Here is a 13,048-nt window from a genome sequence, read left to right as displayed (position 1 = left end):
TTGTTTTTGGTGTATTTTGTTTTGTTTTTAGTGCATTTTGTTTTGTTTTTCGTGTATTTTGTTTGGAAGTCGGTTTTGTTTTTTTTTAAACATTACAGATAATCATTCTTTTAATATCTTCGCATACTCAAGGCAAAAAAGGGCTTGAAAGGTGGCACGCTTACAAAGGTAACCCCTCGTGCAAATCCCTACACGCTTATTAATTCTCGCAGTCAAAGTGTTGGCGGTTGTGTTGAGATGTGCAGATTGAATTGAAGTGAATCACTTTGATCTTGAGATGGATATTCGCATTATAACAGTGGTAATATACCAAAATGTATTGTTTTAAATTATTTTGTACGTAATCTTTTAATATTTGCGCCGATTCTATGAACGAACGAACGGAAAAGAAGAAAGATGATGTAATCGTAATAATAATTGTAAATAAATCGAAAATAATATTTACAATTATTATTTTCGAACACATTGCCAAAAAACCATTGCTATAACGGAACTTATTAAATTCTGCCCAAAATTTTAACTCATAAAACGGTAATAATTCAATCTCGGAACACATTCTTAACACCCGGATAAAATGAATTACAGGAATATTAGCGAAATAACACAACCGAGCCCAATTTTATTATGTCTGGCCGCACATTTATCAAATGCTCCCCAAGCAATTCCATTCATAACATTTGCATCGAATTTAAAATATAATCTGTAACAGGGTCGTTACGACGGACTGTTATCATCCGCACACAACCCTCATTCTTGTTTTGGTTTCATTAAATCACCGAGGCGAGCAAATTTTGTGACAGATAAATATTTGCGACTCTTTATGCAAACACTTTATTGAAAACCCCTCGCTCGATTTATTGGATATCGTTTATTTCTCTAGCGTACATCGTCCCCTCGCCTTTCATGGGGGACATGTTTCTGATCGCTCGAATTTGTCACCTGCGAATAATAGACCATTGCACATGGCCGCTTTTATTGAGGCGCGTAATACGTGTACCTTTATTGTTAGTGTGAAATAGTGTAGGTGACTTTATTGCTTGCTTGTCTAAGCAAAAGTGAACTATTTAAAGAAAAAAGTTAAATAAGCTTTCTTTCCTCGCTATGTTAAGCTTCTATTCCAAGTTGTGATAGCGATATTAAACGTAAAAAAAATAGGTACAAAATATATTCATTTCATCACATTCTCAGACATGCGGACCTTTATTTCGGTTATTTATTTCCTCGATTTGATTGATGAAGGTAGAATGTAATTTTGTCTACAATCTGGAAAATTTGTTTTCGTTGTTTTATTTCTGACAATATTATTTATTTCTTTCATGTTTTTCATTTTCAATATTGCAACTGAGACTGAAAAGATTTATTATCGTGCCCCCAGGCAGTGATGCATTTGAATCGCACGACTGGACGCGGCACGTCGGGTCACCGAGCTAGTCATTGCGTGTCGCAGAGCACGGGGCGTTCGTGCATTGAACAAGCAAACGCCGCAACAAAGGTTATTAATATACGATGTTTATGAAATCAACACTTCGTTACTGCCTATAACATTTATTAAAATTATAGTTATTAAGTAAATTAGCGTTCGACGCTAGAAGCTTAAATATATTGAAGTAACTTTTGTAAATAATTCTTTCAAGCAATATTGCACTGTTACAAACATTTGCACTTTGCATCGGACATTGACAGACGTTTCAATAAGTAAATACGTCGCGGTCGTGTCAGCAGCAGATTTCTGTTTATGACTGGTGTCCATTGTAACGACAAATGTGCCCTCAAACATTTTGAACATAGACGATAAAACAATGAATGATTTATTCCATATTGCATTGAAATTTATACCGTATTCTCTGTATTGCGTGTATTAAATGCTACCATTGATTACCGTATTTGTCCACAACAGTCGTCTTGTTAGCAAGCTATGGTCACATTAAAGGTTTCCAGACGCGGCCACGGATAATGGAGTTAATCCGTGATGCTAGCGCTACGACATTTGACATGGCGGGAGACGACAACCCCTCGGCCCCACGATTACTGACACCCTTCGACAATTACGTGGGCTTTACGCAACTCCACTAACGGTCTGTTATACAAAGCTTAAGTGAATCGTGTGAATACGTCTCTGAGTGCCGGGATAGGAGAATTAATTGTTTAATTAATTACTATTGTATTTTCATGTTAAAATTGGTCGGAAGGATGATCATTAAGCGCGATACACATGCAATCTATTTTAATATCAAAATGTTGTCATCGACACAAAAAATACTTTAACGTGCTATAGATTCGATTGAGACAGAATCCGAAGACAGTGATATCATACTTATTTTGATATCCATACTAATATTATAAAGAGGAAAGATTTGTATATTTGTATTTATTCGATTCACGTAAAAACTACTGGGCCGATTTCAATAATTCTTTCGCCATTCAAAAGCCACATTAGCAGGGAGTAACATAGGCTATAATTTTTATTATTGTTTAATTTCGCGCGGACGAAGTAGAAAAAAACAGCTAATCAAACTAATATTATAAATGCGAAAGTTGATAAAGCCGACGGATTTCGATAAAATTTGGTATAGATTTAGAGGATAGTCTGATCTGGAAGAACACATAGGCTACTCACTTTTGTGTTTTTTTTTAATTACACGCGGACGGAGTCGGTGGCGTAAGCTAGTGTTAAATATAAATCTTTAGGTTTTAACAACAACCCAGGATTTATTCTATTTGTAAAAGCTTTATTAATAAAGTCCCTATTCCCCAACGGGGACAAATATCCCTGTTCCCGCGGCGAGATAATCACTTCGCACGTACGGATTACGGACATTTAGAGGCAGGGATCGCGGCCCTTTATTGTTAATGGTCCGTTCAAAGGGACACCGCATAGGGATTACACGCGTCGAATCTCATCACGTCGCTAAATTGTAACGACTTTGATATATATGTGCACTACAATAAATTCATAGCCGTCACCGGATTCCGGGATTAAGTTTTATTTGTGTCAATAAATAACTAATGTTTTTGGATAGAAATATATATTTCCGTTATCAAGAAAAAATAACTTATTTAATTGAGATTTATTACACTCCAAATAATAACCTAATCTTACCTATCCGTTTGATGTGAAGCCAAAACAACATCAAACTAAAAAATAATAATGTCAACAATACATAACGAATGAAAACTATGAATGTGTTTACTAGCTATAAAATATGATTATTATAAAGCATGCGAGTTCTTCATGAATATTTAAAACGGGAATAAAACGAAGTAAAGACACTAGGAATATCTGCAAGCTTTTATTCTAAGCACTATTTAGTTTATTTTTTAATATCGACGAAGATAATTATTTGGAAATAACTGAACCACATAGAAATGTTTTAGTCATAAATCATAGTTCAGTTAGGGTGAGGGTTAAAAAGGAAAAATTCGCAATTTGTTTTCGGTGTGAGCAAGCGCGGAGAATTGCTCCAGCACGAGCCATTCACGTCCAATCCGGTGCATATTGCGTTCGTCAAATCAAGGGGCAGAGACAATGAACTTGAACCCTCGCCAGCGCCCTACGGAAGTGCAACCAATGTACTTCTTAACAAAATATTTGTATCTCAAAACAATTGAGTTCGAAAACTAGGGTTAAAACGTTCCTCCGTAAAATGAAATAACCTCTTTCTTCCTCTATTTTATACAATAAAAATAATTGTTGAAGTAGAAAGTAGACGACGACTGAAAAACAAATTGTTAATTCTAAAGTTTACTTGAATTAAGTACACATGTAACTTTTTAGACGAATTCTTAATATTAAGGAGTTGTATAAAATCACAAAGAGGCGTGTCCGTAACGTTCTTCGATTGCGTTAAAGTTATTGCTATTTGATGTTATGTTGGCGCACGTCTGATTGGTTGGTGCATTAGAATGTAAAGAGGCACACCTCGCCGGCCATTACGATGCTCTAAGTGGAATTGCAGCTGAAATGGATTGCAAACTCGCGCCGACAGCGTGATCCATTACTCTAACTCCTATTATACGATACCAACTTTAACGATTCCTATATTGCTTTGTATGCAGTTTGATGACTTCTTCCTTCCGTTAGTGTTCATTTTATGAGTTTAGTTTTATATCCGCATTGCTAGGATTTTTAAACTTAATTTTATTCGAGTCTTCTTCTACAGTTTAATACTTTTATATTCAACAATAAAATCTTTCTAAGTGTAATGGATAATAACGTTAAAGCTTCCAATTTCAAGTAAGTAGCAGGAGATGGGGTTTAAGGTGACAAGGCAGGCAGGGAGAGAGGAAGGTTAAAGGATTATAAGCAATAGTGCCGCATCGGTCCGTTCGTTCCAAAAAATCTATTGTTGTTTATTATAATAAATAGTTTACCTTCCAGGGTGTAGGCGGTACGCTGCGGCTGCAGGCCCTGCGCGGTGCTGACGCCGGGATGCGACGTGTTGTGCAGCGACAGCGCGCCCAGCAGATCTAGCTCGGTGGCTGCACACAAATACCGACTATTAGATAAAGGTAAAATCACACTACTACCTTTTATTTTCATGCAAGTACAAAAAAAATACTATTATTATCTCTGTGTTTTTTTAAAGAAAATGAGATAGATGGCAAGGTGCTACGATAATATACTTATTTACAAAACATGTAATTAAGATTATCAACATTCTAATAACTCCAGCAAACATTAGATTCTATTTACCTAAATAACTGTAGTTAATACGCAAAGCGAGAAATATTATTTCATAAGTATGCAAGGTCAAAATAAAGAAAACGTCTCGCACGAAATTCACAAAATGTATGGTAATTTATGTATCTAAATCTAATAATAATAAATAGCCTTAAATTCCTATGAAAAATTCCACACCAAAAGGCAATATGTACATTCAAAACTCATTTAACATCATCAATTACGGATAAATTCATAAAATACAGCTTTATTTTAGTGCGTACTAAATGCCGTTTGTTTGTGAACCATAACCGATATAATCATTTCGCCGAAGGAATGAATATTTACGAAGTAATAAATGAATGGTGGCCTACATTCAGACAATCGATATGTAGAGGACTCCGAAAAACCAAGACACAGCCTCGACTATCGATCGAAAGACGGCGCACTTGAAACATGTAACAGTAGCATTATTTATAGCTTACACACTTTCAGAAAGAATAGAGACGATTAAATATTCATTACTTATTCGATTACTGTTTTCGTAGAGACGTCACTATCCATTTCTAAATTAGAGTGTAAAAATAATGGAATGAAGGTAAGGTTCCTTAACCGTTTATAATACATCAGTTTACGAATGTTACCAAGTTGTAAGAAATCACACACTGTGTGTATTAGTCGGATCTTATGACAATTTATCTTGAACATGATATTAATTTAAGTATTTGAATAAAAACCGATAATGCGTAACAAACGTTTTGCCATTACCATTTGAAGAGTGACAAATATATTCATGTCATAAACAAATTACCCTACCAAATAAGAATGATATAGAACTCGTATTACTTAATATGCAGTGTAAATCTGTGCGACGTGGCGGGGTTGACTAAAGCATCATCTATCAGCAGTAACCCGGTCACGTAGCGCTACAAAGCGCCGTAGCACAACTTCGTAGACTTTAACTAGGCTACGAGAGATTACTTTGACAAAACTATGTTATTTTGTTGTAATGTAGGTAGAAATAAGTTTTGCATAACAATGTTATCAGTGTTATAATCTATGGAAACTATAACATTAATGTCAGATATTGTAGAGGCCAGGGAAATGATATTTGTTTCGGTATTTATAATATCAAACACTTTTTTTTTCAATGTGTATATTTTCGAGAAATCCACTAAGAGTTTTTAAAGGTTAGTTATGAATAAATGACGTCTATGTTTTTTAACCATTGCTTTTCCATTTATTTTTGAGTGACACACTTATTATAAATGGCTATTTTTATTAAAGCTTTAACATATTAAATTTTAGTTTACTAATAGTCTAAAGCAAAGTATATGAAAGAACACCCTACTCCCCCACCTCCTCGCGCAAATCACGACCAATTTACAGACGGTTTAAGGCAATCCATCACAGAAACGATCCATCTTATGTCTACATTGTCCAGACATTACGGTAGCAGAGGAAGAAATTACTTAAAATATACCGCGAACACATTGCTATCGCGCTTAATTCGCACTTCAATTAGAAAGCGTCGTGGTTTGTGTGGAGTACCATTCAGTCGTTGAAGCGCTGTCTACAATTTGTGACGCCTCTGCTCTGCGACAGATATAACTAGGGATGACACATTCCTCTTTTTTTTTTGTGATGTTGAACAGTGGGTTGATATTACAAAATAAAACATCATCGCAAGAAGAGTCTTGTTAACGTAAAAAAATAGTTTACAGTTTACATTTTCAGTTTCTGAATTGATTTAACCAACATAACTTAACTTACAATATCAAAATTGATATTTCATTTATTTTTAGTTAATATGTAAATTGAATTACTTGAGGCAGATGAAATCAGCAACAGCTATAACAAAATGAGCTGTAAATCAGTTATCGTGACGGCATTAATCGGTAGTATGAAGAAGTTTCTCCGAACGATGAGCGGATAATAAAGTGAGACAGCCCTGAGGGTGGTCCGTCGCCGGCTCGTCTGCCTCCCCGGCCTCGTAAACTGCCGCTGCGGCGCACTGCTAGCTTCCAGCGTATTGTAAGCCACGCTCCGTGCTCCACGCTTACGAGCCACCTCTATTGTGCTTTATAACGTTGTTAAATGGGTTACGTAAGACTGACAGTACAATGTAAAACATTTTCATCGTCAATTTAACCGCAACTTTCAGGTAAAAATGTAGTTTTATATTTTTCCTACACGGTTGTAAAGTTCACAGGTGAAATTTACCAGTTTCATGTATTGTAGTCAGGTTTTAATACATCCTTTTTCTAAATTAACAAATTATTTGTTTATTGAAACACACGTCTTTCTTTTGTAGTTAGTTGTTCTGGTAAACAGAAGAAAAGGTACAATGATATACAGCCGCCCATTAGTAGCTACATATTTGTCATTAAGATGATTACCATGACCCTCTATACTTGAGGGACATCGGAGGGTATTAAAGAACATGAATATCAATATTATGAGTTAAGCATGACTTGCCTCTTATAGATATGGGCAAAGGGCCGTATCCGTGACGTCGTTTTCGTCCATAATGCCGTCCGGTTACAGCCTGAAAGCCATAAAGTACGTTCTCCACGCGATCGTAAATCCTTCCAGCCTTTACTATACATACGGCACTGAAGATATATTAAACGTTTATCAGCGCCATTAGCAACGTTAATAGATTTCTAACGTTTTTTATGTTAATTTATGTTTTTGATCATTCCTCTTAGCTAATTAAGAAATTTTCCTTCGTTATTTTTTCACTGAAAATATTTTATCTTTACCCAATACTAAATTGCGTATTCACGCAATATTATAAAGTGTAAACGTTTAAAATTTAATTAATTAAGCGTAATCAATCTAATAATACATCAAAATCATGTCCGACGTTGTTACTTGTAACGTTTCTGAAGTTTACTAATCATCCAATGAGTTGTGAAATCCGTTGTCTGCAAGCGTCGGGTCATTAATTAATGACTGATCTGACAAATTGCTTCTTAAAGACCGGCTTTGTGTTAAAATAGACGAGATATTTAAACAGATGTTTGGATAAACTCGATGAAATAAAACATGTAAAAACGAAAAGATGGGAATTTCCCTTTTGCCTGCAAAACCTTGGATTAGTTTGATAAAATACAATACACAACTTGTAGATTTCCTTTTCAAAAAGGCAAATGCTTAAGTTGTTTTTGCCACGTGTTATTTATGCACAACACGTCTATGCAAATGCAATACGAGAGAGGGTTCTTGATTTAATAGAATCAAATCTCTGCCTATCTTCGAGAGTCAGTCAACATAACTTATTAGTTTGTTATGCAAAAGCGGGGATTTTTCTTTGAGAAGACAAATATTTGTTGTGTTGACTGAAAAATATGAAATCTAAATATAAGAGCTCATAAACTTATGAGTTAAGAGAGATAAATACAAAATAAGAGGTAGACATTTATTGCAACACTTTGAAAAAAATACTGCTAAAAGCTGAGCCTACAAAATAAGATTGTTCTTATCTAACACATAATTTACCCGTCTGATATTTCAAAAAGTTTGCTGACTCGATATCGTAGAGTTAACCCTTGACGTGTAAAGGGAGGGTTTATTTTCCGCGATGCAAGAGTAAACAAGTGTTCATAGTAACCCGATGCGGTGTGTAATGGACTCATTTGCTATCAGATTACGTGCGATCATTGAGCAATAGCGGTGTAAGGGTTAATAACAATTAATTGAAGACCCTTGGCTATAAAAACGTCTTGACACGTGGCGTGCATGCTCGACCGCACCGGCCATATGCCATGTGCTCAGTTGACCGATGATATTTTATGATTATCTTTAGTTTTCTTATCAATATGATTACGAGGTGGCTTACGACGTAGATAATAGGCAATTAGTTTTTGTTCTACAAACGAATAATTATTTTTAATAATAAAACAAAGAAAATGTCTTGATACTAATGTGATAATACCGTTAAAACAGGTTTTAAATTTTTTAATTTTCGATAAGGACGAGAATTTAGTTACGATACTTAGCAATATTAAACCAAACTATAAATTTTTGAAGATAATATAAAAAACATTAAGCATTGAATTCATAGAAGTTGATTTCTTATTTTTTCTCGTGTCTTAAGTGTACAGTGCCTCAAGTAAAGACATGTAAAGTTGATCGCGTGTAGGGTAGCGTAGGGTCGCGACATATGCCGCGCGTGCCGTACCCCGTATCGCTTCATATTACTGTTTTTGCCAACGTTTTAAGTCTTCCAAGTAATAAAAATATTCTCGGGAAATGATGTACGGTACTTTGACCCGACCTTGATAGTTTATTGCCAATAATAGTACAGTGAGTGGGATGGGTTCCATTCTTTAACGATGAAGCTAACAAAATTTTGCCTTCCTGCCTTAATCATTATAGTTCTTTATAATGTTAAAATAGTTTACAAAAGTACAACGTATGTGAGTTCCTAGCGGTCACTTAGCATAATTTTACGCAACTTTATACACGTTAATGGAATGTTATAGACACGAAAGTATGTCAAATAAATCGGGTGATATTTAAAAGAACAGGTATCTCGAAAATTGGAATCAGCAAAATATAAATCATACGATATGATGCCATTCACGTGCGAGATGCTGACAGATGCACAATTTGACGCCTTACATTATGATTACAAAACGTTTCTTGTGAATTTCGCGGTTTTCTAAGAAAAGGTAAACAAAAGGCCATATACGTTTAAAACAATGGTAATACTAACTCAGGCGTTTAACAAAACTAATTACAAAATTATGTAGTTATTTCAATAACTTTATGTGGTCTTGAATTGATAGAATTTGAGTATCAAAGCTTTTTCATGTCTACTTGTTGTATTTTTTGTTTATTTAAATATAACGGTTATAAAAACGGCGAATAAATAACGCATTCATGTAAACAAATCTATTCAAAGTCACTGGTTAGTACTTATTTAAAATGAATTCAGACAACTTCGGAGTAGCATGATATCACCATGTAAAAAACAAATCTACAATTCCAGATCGGTCGCCATGGAAATCTTGTAGTCATATTTTGTTATGTATGCAGGATTTTAGAATATGGAGTCAGTTAATGAGGCGCCGGCGCGAGCGCGCCCGCGGGGCTCGGTCGTACCGGCGCAGCGGTCGACAGGTGGCGGACACGCGCCGCTGCCTACCCACCCCTGCCCCCTCCCACAACGTGTGCGCTACCGAACCCCACAATTGGACTCACTTCTGGTTAATTTTTAAACGAACTCACCGTCACAACTGGAATTTTATAACGTACAAAACACACGTTTTAATGAACCACGAAATACGATATGCGACAGCTGATGTATGACGTCTTATTACTTACTGCGCCGCGATTACTGTACGTCAGGAATGAGACCAAATATTCTTAAGACTGGTTTAATGTACTTAAGATTTCTAATTAACTGAATATGCAATTTTCAATTACAGTCATACAAAATTATTTTTCTTAGACAAAAAGTGCCGAGGACAGGATCTAATTTCTTTAACAATTTACCAACGTTGAATGGTCACAAGTTTTTTATTTGATAAGAAGCAACGCAAAAAACTCGGCCGACAACAATGTATTAAGTTCTTCAATGGGAATGTAACGGCCCATTTGAAATTCCGATATCACTTCGTCCTTCGCGTACCCTTGCCCGGACAACATCCGGTTACTTAGAAATATTGAGATTACTTACGATTTTATTATGCAGGATAACTGCATTAATTTGTACCGCGAACATAACGCGGTTACTGGGAAAAAATAATTAGTTTAAAAAGTATTTGTTTATTTCAATTCTTATGAAATTTCGGTAGTATATTTTCTGTTACTTATAATACAAATGTATTTACGCACCTTAGTTAAGATATGAAGTAATCTAGATGTTGTAGTTGTAAGATGTTATACACTTATCGTATTGTCGTATTGTAAAATACTCATCTTCACTATATAACGTGTTTACCTTAAACAAGATTACTGACAATAAAATAAACAACGATATCTACAGTAAATCCGTTAAAACGATAGAATAATTAACATACTAAAGTTGCTAAGAAAACCGAATTACTGTAACTCTGTCAGCAAAATATTAATTGTATGACACAACACACATAAAAAGTTAGGCACGGAACATCATTATAAAATAGGCATAACTACTTGGAAATTCCAAGACGATGCAACCCAGTCTGAATTTACTATAACTGTACTACAAGATACTTATTGTTTCTTATATGTCCCTACAATGTTATTATCATTGCATCTCAGGTCTAAATATAACTCTTTTCTTTCTTACAGTGTCAATCCAATTACTTGCGATACACAATCTGATTATTTATGGACTACTCGCATTCGCCCGCGATTCCGTCCGCGTGGAATTAAAAAAACCAAAAGTGAGTGAGTGAGTAAAAGCCTATGTGTTCTTCCAGGCTATCCTCTACTGTGCCAAATTTCATCTGTTCAGACGTTTAGGCTACAAACTCTAAGAAACATCCATGTATCCAACCATCCATCCATATATTAGTAAGATTTTGTTCACGACACTAAACGAAGAAACGAAACTTTTTAAAAAATAAATTTAATTGCAATCGCAATAGCAACTTTGCAATTCGCAGTTCCAATTCATTAATTATATTTGAACAGGAAACATAATTAGGTTAATCGGTAATCGTAGTTAACGTGAACTGGGTTTTTTACCGATACATATTATGTTGGTGGTACGACGCGACAAAGTCTTTGACACTTTGAACTTGGCAATGGACAGGCGCGCGCCGGCGTCTAATCCCGAGCAAACAGCCCCGGAGATAAGTCCCCTATCACACGTGCGTGTCCTCTCGGCGTACATCGTGGCGCGGGCGAGGCGAGACCTGGCATCGCTTCCTACAAAGATAGCCGCTATATCCGATACGGAAACCCCGCTGGACTTAACTTAGATAACGTATTGCAATATGAACATCCCATTTCATTCATATCAAGCGTAAAGATTTTGACTTTCAAGATAATCTCTGAAACGAATGTATGCATTTAATGAATTCTGTCTCCATTTGTAAGTCACATACATTGTATATAGTACAGCGTATGAAATAATGTAAGATTAAAACTTGTCTCTACAAGTTTGCATATGGTTGATAACAGGTCACAGTATACCCAATATTTGTTTGCACATGTTTGCGATTACATTTATTAAAACTTCACAGTTCGAAGCGAACGGAGAGACGAATAATAGTCTTAAAATATCAACATGAGTTTAAATTTTAATTACACAAACTATTGGATTTTAATTACAGTGTTTTGCATAGTAATTAACAAATCAAATAATTGGACACTACGCCTATCGAACTCGTATTTAAATATGCTAATACTCGTTAAAATCGTAACATTTAAGTTAAATTATTAATAAGTACGTGGCATAAATACCCTGAGGGATGTACAAAATTGTTTGGTTGACTAATACTTGCGGGCGAGCGGTGTTTTTATGAATTGCGTCCCGCGGGACTCGGTCGTATGTAAATGGTGCTACCAGCCGTTGAATGTCAAACAAACGAGGGCCACTTCAACGAAGTGAAAACGCCTAGTAGGCGCAGTAAATGACACCAAAAGTTGCCAGCAATTCAATTTATATACGATTAAGGATTTATCTTTTCTGTTCATACTGCATAACTAAGCCTAAAAATTCAGAGGAAGAAATGTTTCATTTTATAATGTAAATCAAGACTATTTTATATATTATCGTACTAACTATAATTTGCATCCGTACTAATTTGATTGAATACAATAAGATTATACGTTATATTAAACGTAATTGTAGCGTAATTTTCATATCCTTTTCAATGCTACAGTTTTGATATAAGTTACTTTTACGTATTAAATCTTCAATGTCTAATGTCGATAATTGTTAAAAACGATTCTAAACATCTGGTAGGGCAAGCACCCTGGTCTATTAGGGTGGCAGCAACCTGTCGGTGCCAACCAACCCCGGACACTTGCACCCTCTCCCTCGTGCCTGTTCTAATTTTTCATACTTAATTAAGAGTTGCGTCATCGAGACATACCCCGTTCGATGATCGTTTCAATTTACATTTTTTTCTATGTAATATAGTCGAGAGAGAAGAATACTCCTGGTTCAGCTACTACGTAGTTATTTGTGAGCTCGACAGATTATTTTTATCTTAGTAGTTGATTCTAAAGTCGTCTACATAGCTTAGTCTTTATTAGACGTTAAAACTTTACTGATAACTAAAGAATCGAACTTTTCTATCTTAATTAACTTTACCTGAAGTATGGAAAAACTCTTAAACTTCATAGAGTAGCATGGGCCACACCAGCCGATAATATAGGCTAGGTCTAAGGTGGGGAATAGTTACTATAAATATGGTCTTATTCTATGTAGTTTTTGTACCT

At 35.4% G+C, this 13,048-nt stretch overlaps 1 protein-coding gene across 1 annotated transcript in view; it reads right to left on the bottom strand.

Annotated features, from left to right (window-relative positions):
- The window catches only part of LOC106104963 (protein kinase C-binding protein NELL1-like), a gene marked incomplete at its 3' end in the record, with an annotated part of 28,043 nt that overhangs the window by 6,026 nt on the left and 8,969 nt on the right, over window positions 1-13,048 (bottom strand). Inside the window, exon 2 of the mRNA XM_013285157.1 lies at window positions 4,372-4,479. Within this exon, the coding sequence (XP_013140611.1) occupies window positions 4,372-4,479 (108 nt within the window). The remainder of the gene's footprint in view (window positions 1-4,371; window positions 4,480-13,048) is intronic.

Source organism: Papilio polytes, unplaced genomic scaffold (assembly GCF_000836215.1).
Source record: "Papilio polytes unplaced genomic scaffold, Ppol_1.0 DF823288.1, whole genome shotgun sequence".
In the NCBI taxonomy this organism is placed as follows: domain Eukaryota; kingdom Metazoa; phylum Arthropoda; class Insecta; order Lepidoptera; family Papilionidae; genus Papilio; species Papilio polytes.
This window is presented reverse-complemented; position numbering and strand designations above follow the sequence as displayed.